Source organism: Neoarius graeffei, chromosome 28 (genome assembly GCF_027579695.1).
Source record: "Neoarius graeffei isolate fNeoGra1 chromosome 28, fNeoGra1.pri, whole genome shotgun sequence".
Lineage (NCBI taxonomy): Eukaryota > Metazoa > Chordata > Actinopteri > Siluriformes > Ariidae > Neoarius > Neoarius graeffei.
In genome coordinates, this window is record NC_083596.1 from 40,428,988 (window position 1) to 40,452,893 (window position 23,906).

The following is a 23,906-nucleotide window of genomic DNA, read 5'->3' on the forward strand; positions in this document are numbered from 1 at the left end:
AAAAAAAAACGAAATCAAACTCCTGCCAACAGAAAAGGTCACATGACGTCGAAAGCCAATCAAATCGCCCCTTTCACTTTCGATAAAGACTTGTGGAAGGGAATCCTGCAAAGCCTGTGTTTGTGATTGTTAGGATATTCAGCAAACAGAAGCGTAAAATCTTTGACAGGCGTGTTGAAATTCTGTTTACTGGTTTGCCTGTATTGTTTGGTCCATTTCCACCGCTAATTTTACCATCAGAGCATTTTTTTTATTTTATTTCGTCTGCTCGCTTCATATTTTTCCTGAAAAAATCAGAGAACCAACTAATTAAATTGGTATGGCCTAAAGTATAGAATCCAAGGCGAAATGTACCGAAAACCATATTTAAAAAAAAAAAAAAAAAATTACTTTTTTTTTTTTTACCACTTTAATTATAGCAATATCACTTTAGAGAAATCTTGGTTTGAATTTTAGGAAATGAAAGTTCAGTTTTTTCCTGACTTTTCTTTCCTCATAAAAGATTTTGCTTTCAGAGTTAAACATATCCAATTTTTCTATGCTTTTTTTTAAGGATCAAAAGAGACCTCATACGGTGTGAAATTTTTATTTAATACCATTATCTTGTCTTGAGTACTGCAACTTAAAAAAAAAAAGTTACCACATTTTGTTGTGAATGCAAGTCCATTACCGAAGAACTACCCTTACGAGGTTTGTCGGCACAAAGATACCGGTTGCTTTTGCTTTGCGGCCCTTTTAAATAAAGTCTGCAAAACGAAGCATTCAAAACGAACGAGCTGCCCATTTCATCTACTAACTTCTTCAGCGTCGTTAGCAGGGCAGCCGGAGTGAATTTTAATGCTCTTGCCACGTTTGGTATGAACGTACTTTGAGACGTAAATGGATTTTCCTTCACGGCTGTATATTCAGTCTTATTAGCCTACTTTAGCCACTACTGTACTGCAAGGACCCACCTTACCATCACAAAGGCTAACGTGTCCTTTTGCTTAACTAAAACGTGGACGCTGACCGACACAATGAAAGAACCTTGGCTATTTGACGCACACCCGACTAACACGACTCCACTGAATCAACAACGGAAACCTGGGTCAATATTTGAAGGCGATGATGCTAAATTACAAGATAAATAAAAGCTCTGTTTACACTGATGCTTACTTGCAGCATGGCGAGTTCGAACAGGAACTTACACTGTAACAGGGAAGACGTTACTTGCTGCAGTGACGGTCATGCAGGTGCTAAAGACCACCTGCTCGCAACGACCGTGCAGAACGCAGTCGTCCGAGTTCCAGGATGCAGGCAGAGTGAAAGTGATGTTCATCTCTTCGTGAGCTTCTCTGCCTACGACCACAAATGCATGCACACAGATACAGTCAAAAGCTCCATACATGCAGCACATCTCTATCTATTAGGGCTGTAACGATACACCCAACTCACGATTCGATTCGTATCGCGATTTTTGACCCACGATTCGATACACCCACGATTTTTTTTTTAAATGTGTTTTTAAAGTAGTAAATTTGACTTAACATTTACTTACTTACATTAACTATTTAATAACAAATAATTCAGACCACTGCAGAGAATGAGTAATATGTATGCAAAATGAACAAATGTATATCCAAAGACTGTTTTATTTCTCAAAATAATACTGTTGAGCCGGAAGCTCTGTTTTTTTCGGTTCTAAAAAAGTCATTTTTCCAAATCGTGTAAATCCGTTAAGATTTTTTTGGGGGGGGGCTCTCTCACTGTCTCACTCTCATAGGGCCAATGATTTTCTGTGATCGCGGAAAACAGATGGAAATTACGGAATTTTTATGGTGAAACATTGCTCGCGTGTCAAAATGTAACTGCCGCAGAAGGCTTCCGCCCAAGCAGACATGCCTTCAGTGTTGCCAGATATTGCTAATGTTTTCCACCCCAAAATATGTTCAAAACCAGCCAAAAAGCACCTAAACCTGCCCAATCTGGCAACACTGCATGCCTTTCCGGTCAAGTGATTGTGATTGGCTTGTGGCACACCTAGCCAGCCAATGAGCTGCTTGTTTACAGATTCGCTCCCCGCGTCGCAACCAGAACGGCGACCGCTTAAAAGAAATGAATGCTCTGCCAGTGGCGAGTGTGGACGTTGCGTGACTCGCAGAAGATTGTCGCAGGTCGGCGAAAAAACGACTTACTAATAGATATAAAAAATAAAAGTAATTTAAGTAAGTGTAAAATGTAATTTAAATAAAAAGTAAAGTATTCATAAATTGAAGTTTGGAAGCGCCTCTGTTTTTGGGCTGAGGAGAAGTTTGAAAGGGTGTACCGCGATTCTGCCTTCTTGTATCGCGATACGGATCGTGGCTCTGCGTATCGCGATTTCGATTTGCATATTGTTACAGCCCTACTATCTATCTATCCATCCACCACGGTTATTTTATGAGCTCGGCTGAAGAATAGAAAACAACATGCAGACATGATTCAGGCGCCGTTTACACATACCCGGGTATTTTTAAAAACGCAGACCTTTGCCTTCGTTTGTGCCTTTCGTTTATACACAAACGGAGTTTTTTCCTTTGAAAACGATTCTTTCTAAAAACCCCGGCAAAAGTGGAGATTTTTTGAAAACTCCGTTTTGCGTTTGTGTGTAAAGAGACCAAAACGGAGTTTTAGGCAATCTTCGCGCCACAAAAGAGCGACCATTGTACATATGACAAGCATGGAAACACTCAGAGTCGCAGCATTTCTGTTATTAAGAGCTATATTCGCCTGTTTGCTTTTGAGAATAAAGCTCATTAAGCAGCAGAGACGCATTAGGGCTCGGAGGGCAGCAATTGCGGCGCTTCTGGTGACCAAAAGAGCCCGACCGTACCACCGCCAGCGTCGGCGATTTCGGGTTCGACCTGGACGGACTGCTATCTGGTGGGAGAATTTCGAGAATGGCGTTGTCGTCCCGGAGGAATGGCAGGAAAATTTCAGAATGTCGTGATCCTCACTCCTGTCACTCGCAGAGTTGGTACGTCCATACATACAGGGTGAGTGTACTCACATGCGCGCTTCTGTCGATGTCGTCAAAAAAGTTGCCCGCACACTCTGGCGTAGTTTAACAGCGTATTTATGCGGATCAATATAAACGTCATTTTTTTTAAAAACGCAGCTGTGTGCACGAAGTTATTTTGGAAAACGGAGTTTAGAAAATATGCGTTTTTAAAAATACCCCGGTATGTGTAAACAGCGCCTCAGTCTGATTAACTGGACTGATGCTTCCAGGAAGAAGGCTATTCTGTTCCAAACAACACACACACAGGTCTGTTATCGCTCATTAACAAGGCCACAGTGCTTAAACAATAAAAGCATTCTCCAGTTTGAGATTTCACATGAGTAATGGGTTATTAATTGCAGCTACAAAAAGTAACAAGACCTAGTTCCAACACATCATTTGCTTATTTATAGCCATGATTATTAGAAACGTGATCATCTCTGGACCTCGCAGCCAACGTACAGGGTGGGAGAGTTTCGGAGCCAGATTTTTGTTGACAGCGTTTTATAAAAGAAAAAAAAAAAAAACGTCAAGGTCTGGGTACATTTCCATTCTCTCGAACAACATGACCCGAGAAAAACAGCCTTGGCGTAGTGACAGCTTCATATTAAGCTTCGAGAACAGAAGTAGAGAATAAAAAACACAGTGGAAAAACGCAGCACACACTTACCAGCCAGACCAACCTGATGGCCCATCACAGTGGAGTACAGGTGGGTGATGTTGCGCGAGTAACCGCCGAATGGTTTCAGAGGATCCAGGGTGAGCGTAATGGTGACCGAGATGTTAATAGGGCCTGGGTCTTCCAGCAATAATGGCGCTTGAGTGCTGGTGCGCGATTGGCTGCTCGTCACGGTGCTCTCTGGCGTCGTCGACTCGTTCAGGCCGTGCTTGAGTGTCTCGTTCTCCGAGATGCAGAAGTCTAACTCGTTAAAACGGAGTAGAAACGTGTTCCAGTCCTAAAGAGAGTGCGCAAATCAGTGGTTATCTGATATGAACCACAAATACCATGCAATGAGAGGCTCTGGTTGAAATTATGGATTTTCTGAGGTGACCGAAGAATAGTACTATGCCAGTCACTGAAGAGAACCCATAATTCCTGGTGCCTCTTAGCGTATGGTATATTTGATTTATACCCCTCATCAAAAAATTCCAAACTAAAAAATGCCAAGATTGAATCTCTGCATAAACTCACTGGAGGCAGCCATGTTTGCTGTTTACGTCGGAGCGACCTTTGACTTGCGCACGTGCAATGTACCATGCTACCGCCTGCCTCGCTAGGCATGATCATGATACGTAGAGCTACAAACACAGAAATGCTCACGGGGCCACAGCTGGGACTCGAGTCGGCCGTATAGCTTGAAGCTGTGACGTTAGTTCATGGTAAATCCAGGATATACCATGATCGACTGACACACAGGTGGTGTAGCGGTTGGCGCTGTCGCCTCACAGCAAGAAGGTTCTGGGTTCGAGCCCAGTGGCCGACGGGGCCTTTCTGTGTGGAGTTTGCATGTTCTTTTCCGGGTGCTCCGGTTTCCCCGACAGTCCAAAGACATGCAGGTTAGGTTAACTGGTTGCTCCAAATTGACCGTAGGTGTGAATGCGAGCATGAATGGTTGTTTGTCTCTATGTATCAGCCCTGTAACGACCTGGCGACTTGTCCAGGGTGTACCCCGCCTCTCGCCCATAGTCAGCTGGGATAGGCTCCAGCTTGCCCACGACCCTGCACAGGATAAGGGCCTCTGCATGCTCTTGCGACAAGGCTTTCGCAGATAGCTTTTCGCAGACAGTTGTAATTTATTGTTGAGCGGGGAGTAATAGGCGTGCGCGATGTTATTCACCGCCACAACGCAAGGGGGCGCGAAGTCGCGAAATCGCTAGGAGTAGTTGGTGGGTGTGGTTAGTGGAGTGTTTATCCTCCGACTAGAACTGGAGTCGTATAGGTGTCCGTACTTCCTCACTTTCTCGATCAACCGCTCTTCGTGCTGCTACATCTTCGCTCGTGTTTTTAAAAATGGCGGTCATGAAAACAAAACAAACTGGGAAAGTAGGGAAGTGGAAGTGCATGTACAGCGGATGTAGAGTGGACCAATCAGAGCCCTCGTGTCTGCGAGGCTTCTGCGGTGGTCACAATTTTTGGGAGGTGCACGCAGAGCGTCTGCGAAGGTGGGGGGGCTACGCAGACGCCATCTGCGAGGACTGGGTTGTCAGCATAAATTGGCCTTAAGCGGTTACGGATAATGGATGGACTCGCCATATCCTTTCCCTCCCACCCACTCATTTTTGACTTCACGAGATGCATTGCTTAAATCAGTGGTGGAAATATTTTATGTCACGTGAGCCATCCTTGGCATGGGAATTTTTTTGATGAGGGACAAACCGAAACATTCAGTAATTATTGATACGAAACGCTTTCATTTCAGCATTCTTCCATTACATTTCGAAGACTTTCCCATGATGAAGCTAATCAACATAATTTGCATTATGATCGTGATCGCAAGAACATTCAGAGAAATTTTAAAAACACAAAAACAACTTTAAATCTTTCCCAGTTTTCTACACGTAAAAATCAGCATACGCCTGCTTGCGTCACTATTTTAGATTCTGTCAAAATGCGCTTTGAACTCAAACTTGGAGGCTTTTTATACTGGACAGATTCATCCTGAAGTGAATAAACAAGTTCAACACCTTAACACTTTCTTCAGCCTATATATGATTCATCTTAACTGGTGCTGAAATTGGGCCATGGTGAGTGTTTATAGTCATATGATGCAAGACGAGTCATTCCTCGTTAAACTGAAGATGACACGAGATATGCCGAAACACGTCTTTAAAAAGTTGTTTTGTGGTTTGTCAGTTTCTCATAAACGTGCCTTATCTTGACTTGGCAGCATACAGTACGCAGGGTGACAGAACGTGACCATATTCGTCCTGTTCTAATAGACCCCTTCGCAGTAAACGTCATTCATACTAGAGGTCGACCGATCTATCGGCCGGCCGATTTAATCGGCCGATTTTTGCCATTTTTTAATGAATCGGCATCGGCCGATTTTCTTATTTGGTCGCGCCGATTTAAAGTCAGGCACGACAGCTACGTAGAACGCGGCATGCAAAAGACCCAAGCCAACAAACATTTTAGGGGTCAGCAGAGATAGCCTACAGGTAAGGCTTCAATTCTTACATTTCAATGTCCTAAAGTCGTATATTTGCTCTCATGATAGTTGTAATCTGTGATGTGTTGCTTCATATAGCAAAAGGAAAAACGAATAGCATTTCAACTGCATCGGAGTTGTAGAATTCCTCTCGAAACGAAACGTTGCGATGCGTAGCCTTGTGGCCGCGAGTGCGTCGGGAATGCGTCGACTACGTAAGCCCCCTTAACGCTGGTGACCGCTATGTTCCGATCTAAACTGTAGTAACGGACAATCTAAGTGAAAAGTTAACAAAAAGAGGACGCAAAACTAACCTGTGAACGTATTATAACATTGCCATCCCATGCCCATTCGTTTTCGCGATGTATACATGTTTGATTTGATTGTGAACCGGAGACTGATGCTAGACCTCTGCAGTTCCTATTTCCGGTTTCCTGCACAGCATGCTGGGAGACGGAGTTTTATATTGTTGAAACGGAAACGTGTGAAAGTTCAAGGCATGGAAGTTCCACAGCGAAACTGTATAACTTGAACATGTATTTTGCCGTTTTGAAGTAACTATCTGAAGTTGTCACATCATGGAAGTCTTCTTGCACTCTGTTAGTCTATTGATTATTCATTTTAATACGTTTAAGTCATTAATTTGTTGTTAATTCTGAATTTTTCAATAAATCGTGTTAAGTTTATAAGTGTTGTGCGTCCTCTTACTAGTATGATATTTTAGCATGCCAATTAAGGACAATACGATAGCATATCGGCCCAAAAAAATCGGCAGCTCATATCGGCCATCGGCTGACTCTGACCTCTAAATATCGGTATTGGCATCGGCTTTAGAAAAACCAATATCGGTATTGGCATCGGCTTTAGAAAAACCAATATCGGTATTGGCATCGGCTTTAGAAAAACCAATATCGGTCGACCTCTAATTCATACGCAAGAGGAAATTGCGCGCGCAGCCTGGACCCAAAAAAGACTCAGAAATGCCTAGTTGTTGTGTTGTCGGGTGTCAGAATCGTAGCAGTGATGGGGTTAAAATGTACAGAATTCCAGCAGGATCTCACCCATTCCAAAAAAATCGCCGACGTCTATGGCTACAAGCCATCAAACGTGTAGACTGGGATGAAAGCACCATCAAAAATGCGTGGGTTTGCAGCGCCCACTTCATCACAGGTAAGATCAGGCTATTTATTAAATCTTTATTCTTTCTAGTCTTCGTTTATTGATGCAGCAAAATACTTTGGTAACGTTTGTCTGATTAGCTGCGTCATAGTTACACAATGTAATGAATATTGTTAGCATGTTAACTTAGCTTTGCATGCAGTTTTGTTTGTAGGAGAGGTCTCGCTTGACTCAAGCAGTCCAGATTTTGTGCCGTCATTATTTGTGTATGCCGAAAATCACAATTTTAAAGCAAGGATGGAAAGGTACAATTGTGTGCCCTCGCTCTAAATGCCAACTTACGTTGACTGCTCTAACCTAGCTCCCGCCCCGTTCAGTTTCATTTCTGCTCTCTGCCTCTCGCTTTTTATGCAGCTCTGATTTCTCTTAGCTGCACTCTTTACACTATCATTCCTTTCATGCCATCACCTCCTGCAAATTGCTGTTTAGTGTTGGTATTTGCTGTTGTAGCTAAAGCCACATTGCCATCACATCACTGGCATAATTTGATTAAAACAAAATGAATATGAATGTCCCATTGTTAATCAAGTTGTACATGCCCGCACATAATCATATGCGTCTAAAGACTTGTAGGCACGAAGTTTTTCGTGGGTGTACACTGAAGTCTTGTCAATAAGGTACGAGTATATATCTGGCCATTGTATACCAGGGAACTTACTAACATCGTCCGTCCACTCTTTAATTAAATGCGGATCCGGTAGGCGATGTCCACTTGTTAAGAGTTAACTTATTTATGTAGCGTTCTCGATCTTGTAACGACAACTGTTTTGCATAATCTGACAGCTCATAATGCCGGTCTATGGGCAGCGCCATTGTTTCTGAGTCCAGGCTGCGCGCGCATCCTGGCAACGGTCGGTTTGTTTACAAACATGCGAAGGGGTCTATACTCATACAAAAAAAAAAAAAAAGATCAGTCATTCTCTTGTGGAAGAGCTTTGCACTTGTGCATACATCTCTTGATCTTCGAGCTCAGAAAGTCCCTTGTACACTTTCTGAAGTCTGTCCACAGGTTTTTCCCAATTAAAATGACTAATAGTACCAACTAATGAGGATTAACACAAAAGTACTGGAATCCAGGTTTTGGTTTTTTTTGGTGGTTTGGCAAGCACTGGAGATGATCAAACCCTACTGGGTTTTTTTTTTTGGTCTGGATTTATTTCTGCCACAAATCTAAAATCATGCAGACCAAAACATATGGTCTCTTTAGTGTTCTGTCACTTGTCAAGAACCAGTGGCGTGCACAGACATTTTGGGGGGCAAGTGCTCTGGGGGGAAAAAAAGGGCACTTTTTTGCGCATGTGGAACACCTTATTATAAAAGTCTGAGATTTAACCCTCCTCGTGTTCATAATCATATCAAAGTTTTGGGTATTTTTCTGTAGTTCCATCTAGGGGTCGACCGATAATCGGCCTGGCCGATATATCGGGCCGATATTCTGCATTTTTAGGGTTATCGGTATCGGCCATAATTTCTACCGATATGCCGATAACATGCCTTTTTGCAGCCATTTCGTTCCTAACGCGACTGTCACTGCACGTCCTTTCCTGCACTCGCCTCTCCGAGTTCAAGAACACGGTCCCGCCCACCACAACATCTGATTTGTTTGGCACAAGAGATATAGCCAATCGACACGCGCAGCTAAACACTCTGAACTGTTTCAAGGTAAGGACACGCTGCTTTTCCCGCAATAAGTCACAAACACACAAGTTGCAAAAGCACAGCATCATTATATGTTTACATTCATCATCTACTACTCATTAAAATTGTCCATTTGCATCTGTGTAGCCGGGCAAACTTGGCTTACGGAAGGAAGCACTTGAATTAGCCTACAACCAACTAGTCTCGCTGAAACAGCATAACGTAGGCTGCAGTCATTTTTAAATCCCCGTCTGGAAACGTTGTGAATGTGTCAGTAGTTCTACTCGAACAGTAGAATGACAGCCATACAGAGAGGCGGTCAAGACAACTTTATAAAGCGCTGTTTGAACATTTAAACAAGCCAGGTGTGACTAGTATTTATAATTCTTGCGCAAGTGATTCTCCTCGCTAGCGCTTCTGATTCGGAAAGCGATATACTCTTAAAGGAGCAGCCGCTCCTAATAGGGAGTGATAGCCTACTTTACGGTGTTCGATTTTACTTTTTAAAAAATGCTGCAGGCAGCTCCCTACACTTGATTTGTTATTTAAAAACTACTTGAAGTTGGTAAGTCTTACTTAGTTCTTAGTGTAAAAGAATCCAGAGTGTATTTTCATTTATTTTCCACTGAAAATGGTGAGCTGTAATATAGTAGAGAGTGATTTTATTTTTTTATTTGTGAATATATATTTTATTATTATTTTATTTCTCATTTTATTCTAACTAATGTTTGACTTTATTGTACAAATGCTGCTGGCATCTCCCTGCACAAAATTTCATGTTCAATTTTATAATTAAACATACATTTCATGGATATGAAGGTCTTTGTCAGTGTGTGCTATGTTTAATTTCATGTGAATTATAATGTTTACATTTATCGGTTATCGGCATCCCAATTCCATAATAATCGGTATCGGTATCGGCCCTGAAAAAAACATATCGGTCGATCCCTAGTTCCATCTTTAAAAAGTCTGAAAGTCTGATCTTCCCGTCACTGACTTGAGTCTCAAGACTGTTTATTCACAGATTTCCGTGAGATCGTCTTAAAATTTGTAACGAAATATACACACTCAATGGGCTCAACGGAGCTCTCCTTTATTTGCATAACGGCGTGCATACTAGCATAACGTGATATTCTTAATCATGTTATAAAAACAGGTCGGAATTGATGGAGAGCGGGGTTGCCTCAATGGTTTAGGCTACATTTAAAATGTTGTTCAGTTTGTTTCTCCATATAGAAAGGGAGCAAATAAGCTGGCAAGGGCTGCCATGTGCAGTTGTTTCTGTATGCGACGGGCTACTTCACGACAAAATAATTACAGCTTGGGCTTAGAGGGCAAACAATACATTTTCACTCGATTCATGTGTTACCTGGCTGGTGGGGCAGGGGAAGAGCTGACTGACTGCCCGATGTGTTGTCTGCGCTACGACAAGGCCGTGGCTTCCAGGACGCTATGCTGCTGCAACCTCACTGCACGCTTGTTCACGTGACAGAGCAAGAGACACAGAGGTCCGGTGTGTGCGGAGGGGGCACACATCGGGACATTATTTTCACACGCGCTTTTAATGCCGCGGCTTTTCTAAAAGATCATGTCGACATTGGCCTCAGTAAACTGTAAAAAAAAAAAAAAAAAAATTCAAAAGGGCACTTTTTTGGACAGAGGGCAGAGGGGCAGGTGCTTGAACACCACCTCGTGTGTGTCTGTGCACGCCACTGTCAAGAACTGTGAAATTTTCAAAGGGTGCTTGGACAATATTGCAATACTGAAAACGGAGGTAAACTGGTTCTGTCACTGATTATACTCGAGTTGCAGAGTGTGGACAGGAAGTGGACTCAACGATACCTTATCAGCTGACCTGCTGTTTTACTGAGACTACAATGATCTCAGCTAACATTACCTTATCTACTAATATGTTACTAACCAGGAAACTCGAGTTGTGTTTTATAACATCTTCGCTGTAAAAACATACCTCTGGGATTAAAAGCAATTGGATACTCTTGTGTTGAAGAAAACTGGGACTCGTGTTCCTTTAACTCAAATTGCAAGAGAAAATAAAATAAGTATCCCTACCTCGGTCATTTCAGGCGATTTAATTTCCTTGATCTTGAAGAAATATCCGACTGTGAGGAATGTAATGGCCACGGCGCTTACACTGACCATAAATATGACCAGTGGTGGACGGTTACTAATGTAGGTCTTCAGATTCTCCAGAGGGTTTAACAAGTACACCTGCACACAGAGAAAAAGGCCAGACGAGAACTCAACGTTTAGGCAGCATGAGTTTAGGCAACCTTTTTATGATCACTGTTTCACACGTTATTACGGTATATAAGGAATAAAACACGTAGGGTTGCCGTCATTTAAAAAAAAAGGTTCTGATGATTGAGTGGTGCGATTTGGCCTGAAAGCAAAGTGGAAATTCTGTAGACCAATTAAGAATGCAGAAAACACACCCTGCTGTTGGATGCTGGATTCATGCAGTTTAGTTTGTACAATCGGAACATTCCTGCTATGTTACTCCAGTGGCTTTCAAAGGTCAATTATGCAAAAATAACAGCTTTCCAATACAACACAACAACACTCATTTACACACTTTTGCCTCTTGTTTTTCTACACGTGCAATTCAGTTCTTGGCTCGACTACATGGAAAGGAAAATCGCTCATAAAAACGCATGATGCACATCACACTCGAACGACCAGTCTAACGTAGTGGGAAAAATTTGCTGAACAAAATAACTAACTATGCATGTACTAGGGCTGTAACGATACACCCAACTCATGATTCGATTCGTATCGCGATTTTTGACCCACGATTCGATACGCCCACGATTTTTTTTAAATGTTTTTTTTAAAGTAGTAAATTTGACTTAACATTTACTTACTTACATTAACTATTTAATAACAAATAATTCAGACCACTGCAGAGAATGAGTAATATGTATGCAAAAATGAACAAATGTATATCCAAAGATTGTTTTATTTCTCAAAATACTGTTGAGCCGGAAGCTCTGTTTTTTTCAGTTCTGAAAAAGTCATTTTTCCAAATCGTGTAAATCCGTTAAGATTTTTTTTTGGGGGGGTGGCTCTCTCACTGTCTCACTCTCATAGGGCCAATGATTTTCTGTGATCGCGGAAAACAGATGGAAATTACGGAATTTTTATGGTGAAACGTTGCTCGCGTGTCAAAATGTAACTGCCGCAGAAGGCTTCCGCCCAAGCAGACATGCCTTCAGTGTTGCCAGATATTGCTAACGTTTTCCACCCCAAAATATGTTCAAAACCAGCCAAAAAGCACCTAAACCCGCCCAATCTGGCAACACTGCATGCCTTTCCGGTCGAGTGATTGTGATTGGCTTGTGGCACACCTAGCCAGCCAATGAGCTGCTTGTTTACAGATTCGCTCCCCGCGTCGCAACCAGAATGGCGACCGCTTAAAAGAAATGAATGCTCTGCCAGTGGTGAGTGTGGACGTTGCGTGACTCGCAGAAGATTGTCGCAGGTCGGCGAAAAAACGACTTACTAATAGATATAAAAAATAAAAGTAATTTAAGTAAGTTTAAAATGTAATTTAAATAAAAAGTAAAGTATTCATAAATTGAAGTTTGGAAGCGCCTCTGTTTTTGGGCTGAGGAGAAGTTTGAAAGGGTGTACCGCGATACGGATCGTGGCTCTGCGTATCGCGATTTCGATACGCATATCGTTACAGCCCTAGTATGTACGGTTGAATAATCATCTTAAAACGTGCGTAAACGCTGCCTTGTGATGGACCAATCTCCCATCCAGGGTGTATTCCCAGTTCTCGCCCAGCGTTCTACTGATAGGCTCCAGATCCACAAACAACAGACGCCAAACTGATGGGACTACATTCAGGGTAGGTTATAAACTGAGCAGATTTAATTTCTGGTTAAAGTTCCCATGCCATATGTTGATGTATTTCCTATCTTAATTTCCCTGAGGGAACCCACCCAAAGGGATCAATAAAGTTTTATCTAATCTAATCTATTGAAGAGTGCTCGACTGATTTACTCAGAACAGTTTGGAAGATACGCCAGACCTCCAAGGAATCTAAACAAAACTGATAGTCACTTTGTGAACAAGGTAAACAGTGTAGAGTTCAGCAAGAGCCTTCTTTCATGATGGATGCCTTCCACCATCATGATGATGGAAGTTCAGTTCGGTTGGTCGGGTTCAATGCTTGAACTGATAATCACATTCATTGGCTAATCAGACACAAGATACGCCACCACTCTTGCCAGAGCAGCTGGGGGTTAGGTGCCTTGCTCAAGGGCACTGAAGCCAGTCCTGCTGGTCCAGGGAATCAAACCAGCAACCTTTTGGTCCCAAAGTTGTTCATCTAAAAGATGGTTAGAGACACAGCTTTGGGACCAAAAGGTCACTGGTTTGATTCCCTAGACCAGCAGAAATGGCTGAAGTGTCTTTGAACAAGGTACCTAACCCCCAAACTGCTCCCCAGGCTGCTCTGGGTACATTGGATAAGAGCATCTGCTAAATACCATTAACGTATGTACGTGTTTGAGTTGAGGGTGCTGCTAAAGGAGAGCCGCAGGGTCATTCCAGGATTGAACATCACCACATTACCACCAACTCGCACAAATTCAAACAAACTCGCACCTCTTTCAAATGACTAACAGCCAACTGATGTTTCCTCAACCGATGCCGCTTTTCCACTACCAACGCGGCTGAGTTGGGCTGAGCCGTGCCGTGCTGAGTTGGGCTGAGTCGAGCTGAGCGGGGCTGTTGGAGTTGCATTTCGACTACAACCGCGCTGAACCGTGCTGGCTGGAAGTGGGTGGACACATTGGGTGGAGTTAGCGAAAGTGGGTGGACGTCACGTGATGTCGTTAAGCAGCGCAAACAGTGACATCAGTGACCTTTTAAGCGGTAGTCTCACGACCCGAATAGTAAACAATAAACATGGAGGACATGGAGTCGTTAGTGTTGCTGGTCTTGGTGCTGTGGCTTGTTGTCACCGTAATTCGTAATTCTTCTTCTTCCGGGTTTACGGTGTTTACAGATCCCAGCGTGCTCGCGGGGTGTGTGTGGGCATGTGAGGACACTCCTCACCAATCAGTGCGCAGGGGAGTGTCTCCTCACGCCCCTAGCCCCACTCGGCTTGGTTTGGCTCGCTTCAGCCCTACTCCAAAACCGTGCGAGTTTTGGGTGCTGAGCAGGGCTGAAGCGAGTTGAGTCGTGCTGCTCTGGGGTAGTCGAAACGCGAGCCGTGTCGGGCTGAAGTGAGCTGAAAAAGGGTAGTGGAAAAGGGCCACAAGAGATGGTTGGAAAAGGAAATAGGCCATTTGCAGGACTTGGTCATGTGTCAATTTTCCCCATAGCAACAAGCTTGTGGTGGGCAAGCTAACTTGACATTCCTTGACAACTATAAGAGTTTGACTGGCGATGCGAGCAATCCATTTCTATAATAGCCGTTTTTACCTTTTCTACTGTCTTTTTGGACCCGAATTTTCGTGTCTACTTGGAAAAAGTTTGTGGTTTTAACTTCTGCCGTAAGTTAAAGCAAATCATTGGCCGTAAAAGAGTTTTTGGGATTCAAGTTGGTCGCTGCCGAAAGAAATTCACGTGCAAAATGGCGGATTTCTCAGGCATGTTTAACTTATAATTTCTCCTTTGCTACCTTTATCATTCGCTTACTGTAGTTTGCACCCTGTCCAGGTTTTTTGACCATGAGATCCTGCATTTTCGGCAGCGACCAGATTTCCCCAGTGCACAAATACTGATGACGTAGTCAGTATTCTCAGTAACCTCATGGTTCTTGAATTTTTGTGATGTGACAACGGGAAGTGGAAAAAAAAATAGTTTATGAAGTAGACCCTCATCTTCCGACTTCTGCTACCATCAATGGGGAGTAGGCTGTATTTTCTAAACATATAGAAGTGATAGCGTATTTTTTCTTGATTACTGCCAAGTTTTATCGTAATCAAAAGACTAGCACATTGGTTTTGCTAACGTTAGAAAACTGCGTGTCCAAGTGCTGCCGGCAGACGGACAAAAAGGAGGACAAAAATTAAGCAAGTTATGGTCATTTACAGGTGGAAGTTGTTGATATCGGTCACAGTTCTTCTATTGTTTTGTATAGGTAATCGTATGGGGCAGAGGATTAATTAAGGATTAATTTCATGAGTGATTTCAAAGTTTTGAAAACGACGAGGGCAATTTCAAAACTTTGAAATCACGAGTGAAGCTGATCCGTTATTTTACGAGAAACCATACGATTACGTGTGTATAATATATATAGAGCCAAATTCATACTTCGGAAGCCATTCAAGTTCACAACATTTGTCATTCACGTTTTCTGAACCAATCAGGGAGCGAGACTATCTTGCACATTTGAATCAGCTTCTAAAGCGTCTTTCATCATGACACGGTGATACGACACGAGGACCGCATTTCCACAGAATATCTTCTTGTTTCGTCAGGCTTTTGGACTTTTTTGGCTTTTTACCCGTTCCAACGAACTAGCCAATAGCATTTCGGAAATTTGGCCCCGTGTTAAGGAAAAAAAAAAAGAAGCCCTCCTTGACTGACCAATCAGAATTGAGTAATTTGGCCCTATGTATTATAAAGTGTGTAATTAAGGACTGAAAATCCCCTCAATTTTTTAAAATTAAATTCATAACTTTCTTAAAGTGCAGATCACGGGTAAATTCAAGAGCAAGATCAATGTAATTCTCCCATTTTATATTAAACTTTGCTCAAATATCTGTCACATTTTGTGCAATTTTTTTTTTACTTTGCGCAATACCAGAAAAATTCAGTTGAAATCAAGCCATTTGAGGCGAATTGGTCCACCTCTGAAAAAACTTGGCATTTGGATTTCCCGGCAAACACTGATTTTCGTGACGTCGCGTGCGGGACGCCTCCTTCTGAATCCTACGTCAGCGCTGGTTTGTTTATGAGAAAACGACCTGGTGGTTTTCTGCACATTTCTTCAACGTTATCACGTAATTATTAAAATGGTTAACAGATGTATCGTAGGAGGGTGTAGCAACACCAATCTTGATGGGATTAGTACTCATCATTTCCCACATTGAAATATGGAATTGTCACCAGAGTGCAATGCAAAATCGCTAGCTGCTTAACTTGGTCTACACAGGCTGTGCACTGAAACTGTGCAAGCTCTCGCAGCCTGCTGGCGTTTCCGCAGGTGACATCACGAATCTGGCTCCAGACACTTTTTTTTTTTTCTGCTGTAGACAGATGGCCTTGTGCAAAATTACCCTCCTGGATGAGTGTGTAAAGGGACATACTTTCATCTATTTTAAAAAAAAATAAAATAATTTGGTCCAGGATATGGCCTTTAATATTTGTCATAGATAGTTGGTTCATGCATCATTTTAAAGTGCATATTCTGGACCAATTTTTTTTTTTTTATATGAAAGTATGTCCCTTTACACACTCATCCAGAAGGGCAATTTTGCACAAGGCCATCTGTCTACAGCAGAAAAAAATAAAACAAAACGCGTCTGGAAAAATCCCAAGGGAGTCTGGAGCCAGATTCGTGACGTCACCTGCGGAAGCGCCAGCAGGCTGCGAGAGCTTCGCACGGTTTCAGTGCACAGCCTGTGTAGACCAAGCGCTCCCATTTCTCTCTCATTGTCCAGTCTTTTGGGAAACGATGAGTGCTAATCCCATCAAGATTGGTGTTGCTACACCCTGCTACGATACATCCGTTAACCGTTTTAATAATTACGCGATAACATTGAAGAAATTTGCAGAAACCCACCAGGTCGTTTTCTCATAAACAAACCAGCGCTGACGTAGGATTCAGAGGGAGGCGTCCCGCACGTGACGTCACGAAAATCAACGTTTGCCGGGAAATCCAAATGCCAAGCTTTTTCAGAGGCGGACCAATTCGCCTCAAATGGCTTGATTTCAACTGGATTTTTCTGGTATTGCGCAAGGTAAAAAAAATTGCGCAAAATGTGACCGATATTTGACCAAAGCTTAATATAAGATAGGAGAATTACATTGATCTCGCTCCTGAATTTACCCATGATATGCACTTTAAAGGTCTTCTTTTGGCTGCTTCCGATTAAGGGTCGCCACAGCGGATCTTTCGTCTCCATTGCTCCCCGTCTTCCGCATCCTTCTCTACCACTTTCATGTCCTCTCTCACCACATCCATGTATCTCCTCTTTGGCCTTCCTTGTTTCTGTGTGCCTGGCAGCTCCATCCTCAACATTCTCCTTCCAACATGCTCTGCATCTCTTCTCAGGATGTGCCCGTACCATCTCAGTCTCATCTCTCTTAGCTTAATTCCCAAGCTCTCCACATGTACTGTCCCTCTGATGTGTTTGTTCCTTATCCTGTCCAACCTCCCATTGCAAACCTTAACATCCTCAACTCCGCCTCCTGTCTCTTCGTTAAGGGTACGGTCTCCAAAGCGTACATCACCGCTGGTCTCACTACTGTCTTAGACATCTTACCTTTCACTTTTGCTGGGACTTTCCTATCACAAACGACTCCCGGAATCCTTCTCTACCCTGCCTTCACTCTCTTTCTCACCTCACTATCGCAGCCGCCATTTTCCCCACACAGGTACTTGAATTCGCCAACTTTCTTTACGTCTACTCCTCGCATCTTCACACCTGCTCATCTTCGTTCCGATGCATCCCTCCAAACCCAACTCGACCTCCTTTCACCACACGTCACAACATCATCCGCAAACATGTTCCATGGTGACTCTTTCTAGTGCAGTAGAAATATCCTTAAATCTAATAACTTGGATTTTTGTCATCACATGCCTGATTAAACTTTTTAAAGGGTTGTTTTACAATCAGGGGACAAAGTTTGTGTCACAGGGGTCCGAAATTCAAATTGATTCAAACTGGTTCTTGTACCAGTTTTTAAGTGAAGGACAAGTTAAAGAACAGATAGGCATGTGTAATAGTTTGTATTATAACAAGATTAAGTGTAGTTTTAAGCAGGGCTGGGAGAAACAAATGAAATGATTCTCGGAGAGGACTTTCTTTTGACAATTCAGAATCCGCTACTTCCATAGTGCTTTTAAATATAAGGCTGTAAGCTTTGTGTTAGTTGTCTCTAATATTTATGTCCCAATATCTTGACCACATTTTAGGATGAAAATAATCATTTTAGATATGGGTCAGTCCATGAAATGGGGTTACCAAAATGTGACATAGAGGGAGTCACTTAAAACAATTTACAACTGAAAACAACTTTTATTTCCATGAAGCATTGACCATATAAGAAAATATAACATAGTTGTTAAGATAACTCCTGCTCTACAATGTATGATAAAATCCATAAATATTTACCCGGTCGCTAATGTAACAAGGACACGAACAAGCTTTTAAAAATAAAGGAAAAATATTGATAAAATCAATTTTTTGCTTTTATTTGCTTACTTTAAACATTAACACTGAATAAGAATTCATTAGAAATATCAGTTCAACATCATAAACACTGAAAATATGAAATACCAGTATTTCACAAACTTCATAAAATCTCTTTAAGATTTGAACAATAATAACAGTCATTAACAGGAAACAGTTTCATCCTATATGGGGTAAATGAGATTATTGAATTCATTACTTTACTTAGTCACACTTATATCTGCACTTCTCTCGAGCACGTGTTGTGGTGTGCGAGATCCCGCGAGAAGTTCTCTCGCGTCAGTTCAGCTGACCTAGATTGAGTAAATAGGTCTCGCAGGTTGTGAACGAACCAGGAAGTGAGTGGACGCTAAGTTAGGATGTGAGAAAAAACATTGATAATTTCTTTCATTGCCGTTTGTTTAAATTTCTTTCTACCTACATCGTTTTATAGTATATTCTTCTTTATATTAAAAACATCAATCATGATTTCAACTCGTTTTATCATTTTTTATAAGCCTGGTTTCTAACGTAACATGGTAGGACATCACAATGTTACGCTCACAACCTATTTTTAGTGGATGAATTCGATGCTAAATAGTTTATAGAACCTTCTTAACTTTATTATGTGAGTGTAAAACTAAATTGCAAGTACCATGAAACTAATTTTATGGAAATTCTCAGAAAGTAACGAAGGTTTATTTAAGCTCAAAGTCAGCAAATATTCCATGTCACAAAAAACGTGTCATCCGTGTCCAGTCACAGGGGAAGAAAATGTTTCACATTTTTTTTTATTTCAAAAGAAAACTTCATTTTTTTATTTATTTTATTTCTTCAAACAATATTTATGGATAATCTGCTAAATATTTCTTTAAATCATGGAAATTAAAGATGAAATGATCATGTAAACCCGGACCAATGAAAAGTAACATCATTTCATGGACTGACCCATATGTTATTCTATATTGAAAAATTAGCTGTCTCGGAGAGGACATTTTTTTTGACACAATTCCATACTAATTTGATCAAAATAGTCTGAAAACTTACTGGCATTCAACATTAAAACTTAACTATGTTTCCAATGATATGGAACCAAATATTTGTTTTATGATATAAAGGGAGCTACCTGTGGTCAAAAAAGCACTTTTTCTAAATGACACGCGTAATTTTGCTAAATATGACATATATTGCCATACATTCACCAAAAATAACGTTATCACCAAATTTTTGTTGCATGGTAAATAGAGCTATCACAGGGCTACAATAAACCACCAAGTTTATTTAGTCAAGCCTTTTGATATTGAAGATAATAAGTGTTAAATGTGATTTTTAGCTTGCGTACCCTGATCGTAAAACAACCCTAAAAATCTGTTTGGCATAAATATTGGCTAATTTCTTGTAATCATGCAAACTGAGCTACATATCAAAAACAGAACATTTTTTATATAATAAATAGATAATAATAATAATAATAATAATAATAATAATAATGGCTTGGTTGTGTGTCAGAGGGTTTATTAGGCTTTAATCCAAGAAATACACTATCGTTCAAAAGTTTGGGGTCACCCAGACAATTTTGTGTTTTCCATGAAAAGTCACTTTTATTTACCACCATAAGTTGTAAAATGAATAGAAAATATAGTCAAGACCTTTTTCTGGCCATTTTGAGCATTTAATCGACCCCACAAATTAACGCGATGCTCCAGAAACTCAATCTGCTCAAAGGAAGGTCAGTTTTATAGCTTCTCTAAAGAGCTAAACTGTTTTCAGCTGTGCTAACATGATTGTACAAGGGTTTTCTAATCATCCATTAGCCTTCTGAGGCAATGAGCAAACACAGTGTACCATTAGAACACTGGAGTGAGAGTTGCTGGAAATGGGCCTCTATACACCTATGGCTGGGCAGACACTGTGCGATTTTTTCAATCGCGGTATTTAGCTGCTGCTCACACTGTACGAGTGAATCGCAGGGGTAAACAGCACGCAGCTTACGATTCCTGTTCTCACACTATACGATCCGATGCTCGGATGCGATCTGACTGCTCACACTGTACTTCCATACTTCCAGATTCTTGTATCCGGAACTGCAACGTGAATAGTGTTGTGACGTTCACGAACGAACCGATTCTTTTGAACGGCTCCTAGGCATGAACGATGAGAACCGAGTCTCGAGCTGGGGGAGCCGTTCTTTCTGTCGTTCTTTTTCTGTACTGTGTTTCAGATAGTTTATAATGTTGTGTGATATTAATGATAATATTGTGGGAAAACTACTTTGCACGGACATTCATTTAATTTATTCTATCGTCATTTTGTTTGTTCTATTTTTGTGTATTTTATTTATTTATCTGTTTGTCTAGTTGTATCTATTTTGTATCTCAGACTTAAATATTTTTGTAAAACAAGTGTTTTTCTATAAAATATTCTTGCGTTCTTGATAACTATGTTCTTGAGTGGGTTCTTTTTTTTTTTTTTTTACAGAAAAGCCGTTCTGCATGGACATTCATTGAAGCCCTCATTGTTTTTTAATGGTTATTTATGAGCGTTTAGGGGTTACAATAATGCAAGTCTAGGTTGCTTTATATAAAAGGTATGTCCAGAAATATTGATGTCACTGTCTAAGCAGAGGGATCTGACTTCTTTAGACGCTGGCTTCTTAAAACTGAATAAATATTTTAAAAAAGAGCTAAATGAGCCACTCTTTTGAACGGCTCTTTTCAAAGAACGGATCACAAAGATGCGGATCCCATCAAAGAGCCATAAATCCCATCTCTAAACGTGAAGAGGAGGAGACCGGAAGTGCTGCTCAGTGTTTGTTTTCTCTTCCGTATCTGTGTTCGCGCATGTGTAGTGTGACAGGTTGAGGTAAATCGGCTCGTGACACTGCTTCAACAGTGCGATAGCCTCACGATGGGCGACCAGGATTTCAAACATGTTTGATTTTCATCCGATCGATCGGGAGGAGGTTGTGAGGTGTTAATCACTTGTCGTTACCCCATGCATACTACACGATCTGAGACGCACGATTGAGCCAAAAATCGACCCGATCTCCAAAATAGTCGCACGAGTGAAAATCATGTCAAAATCGGGCCAAAAATCGCACAGTGTATGCCCAGCCTATGTGAAAGCTATTCAAGAGTATAAACAAAGTTATCAGTTCCGTGTTCTGCTCGCCATTTTCTCCTCTTCTTCGTTCGTTCGTTCTCCTTGTTCCTCCTGACCTCTTCTGCTGCTCGCTACGACTACTGTTGTCATGCCGACCGAGGCTGTTGTGTTTCCCGCTTGTGGTCTCGTCACTTCCGGAAGGGGCAGTGCTGAAGTAAGTAGCTCGACTACATAGCTCAATAGGGTTTACATGCACCAAGTAGCTCGGCTACAATCGCATAATCTAGGTCGCGTAGCTCGATTACGAGAAATCCAGTTCGGTTCGATTTCAGCCGAGCTAAGGTGTTTCCATGGCATTTAGAACTTCGATTTCAGTCGAGCTATGGCAGAAATTCGATTTTCTCTATGTGCATGTAAACGCACTGATTGTACCATTAGAACACTGGAGTGAGAGTTGCTGGAAATGGGCCTCTATACACCTATGGAGATATTGCACCAAAAACCAGACAATTGCAGCTAGAATAGTCATTTACCACATTAGCAATGTATAGAGTGGATTTCTGATTAGTTTAAAGTGACCTTCATTGAAAAGAACAGTGCTTTTCTTTCAAAAATAAGGACATTTCAAATAGGGGTGGGCAAAAATATCGATATGGCGATATATCGTGATACTTTGTCTTCCGATTCAATATCGATACTCAAAATTTGAATATCGATATTTTTTCAAATAATAAAATCACGTTTCAGATGGGTTGTAAATCCAGTACGACTTCCGCACCTCCGCTCTGCGAGGTGTCGCTGTGCCGCTACCTCACTGCAAGGCACTCTTCGTCTTCTCTTTTTTCCCCGGAGGTTGCAGTGAGGAAAAAAAAAAAAAAACAGGCAAGCATGGCTGTTAACATAAACCTAGAGACGCCGCCGAACTTTAAGGCAGATTTTTGGAGGCACTTTGGATTCCAAAGGAAAGGAGAAAAACAAACAAAAAAACAGTGAGCCGGACAAAGAGAATGCACTTTGCAAAACCTGTTTCGCTCCAATTAAATTAAGATGCTCCAATTAAGATGCCCACTGCACTTTTCAATGTGTTTCAGACAGTGTGCTGTTCCTGCAAAATAAGCACAAGTTAAATGTTCTCAGGTATATGTTCTCAAGTTTACAAAGAACAAATTGATATTAGTGTTAGCACTGAAATGTATGTGCAGTCTGCAGTGCAAGTTTTAAGTTTTCATAAAACAGTTTGATTCTGCTTGTTAAGCAGCACTGATGTGTCCATGCTTACAGAAAAGTTGATAATACTAGCACAGAAATGGGAATTTTCTGTATGTTGTAGTGAAGCAACTCTTGGTTTTGCCAGCAGTGGAATAGAGACAAATACATGTCTGGCAAGAGTGTGTAGTTATGTATGTGAAATGTAATTTTACAGTGGTCAATAAATTCTGATTTTCTTCAGTGACACAGATATCGTGATGTGGTTGAAATTTCTTGCAATATAATCGATTATCGCAGAATCGCTGTACCGTCATAATATCGTTATCGTGGGCAAAATATCGCCATAGTATCATATCGTGAGGTATCTGGTGATACCCAGCCCTAATTTCAAAGTGACTCCAAACTTTTGAACGGTAGTGTATTGAGTAAAATATTGAGAGAAAAAGAGAAAGAGCCCTGAGGTCGAGCAGCTGCATCAACACACAGGATGACAAACAGCTCTTCTCTTCTCTTCACTAGTAATACTGTAACATTACTAATAACACACACACACACACATATATATATATATATATATATATATATATATATATATATACTTACATTTGACACACAATGACACTTTACCTCAGTTTTGTAAAAAAAAAAAAACCTTCACAAAATTGCAAACTGCGCTTCTAAGTTAGCACCTTGCTAACTTGACAGGAAGACCCTGTCTGTATCATTGTAGCCCCTTTAAAAGCTCAAATAGTGAAATAATACCTGCAGAGAGAGAACAATTAAAGTTAAACAGCTCTATTACAACACAAAACGGAGGGAAAAACCCGACACATTTAAGAGAGTAGTGCGGTTTCGAGCTCACCGGGTCTGCTCCGAAACGTCAACTCACCATTTTGGGGTCAGTGTTTGTACAGCTGCAGTGGAGTCGCGCGCAGGCTAACAGGTTAGCTTCAGGCTAGCTTCAGAGGAAGAAACAAGCGGAAGTGCTGCAGGACAGGTACAGAAACAGCTCGCGCTCCTTTCCATTATTGAGATTTCCCTGGAGATACAGGAAGCTCAGCTCGCTTCTGATACACGGGGGACATCTCACAGGCTCCAAACAGCTAGCCTAGCCTAGCCGAGCAACTACGACAGAGAGCTAAGCGCTGTAAGGTTGCCAAGTTTAAAAAGAAAAACCCACCCCAGAAATCTCATCTCATCTCATTATCTCTAGCCGCTTTATCCTGTTCTACAGGG

The 23,906-nt window shown here is 41.4% G+C and overlaps 1 protein-coding gene across 2 annotated transcripts in view; it reads right to left on the reverse strand.

Moving 5' to 3' along the window:
• The window catches only part of tmem248 (transmembrane protein 248), a 46,701-nt gene that overhangs the window by 12,543 nt on the left and 10,252 nt on the right, over positions 1-23,906 (reverse strand). Inside the window, exons 1-4 of one of the 2 annotated variants that reach the window (XM_060912787.1) lie at positions 23,560-23,791; positions 11,056-11,214; positions 3,690-3,975; positions 1,188-1,338 (exon numbers count right to left, since the gene is read on the reverse strand). In XM_060912787.1, coding sequence (XP_060768770.1) covers positions 1,188-1,338; positions 3,690-3,975; positions 11,056-11,214; positions 23,560-23,562 — 599 coding nt within the window. In that variant the 5' untranslated portion in view covers positions 23,563-23,791. Of the gene's footprint in view, positions 1-1,187; positions 1,339-3,689; positions 3,976-11,055; positions 11,215-23,559; positions 23,792-23,906 lie in introns of those variants that run through there. The other variant, XM_060912788.1, reaches the window with a different exon arrangement.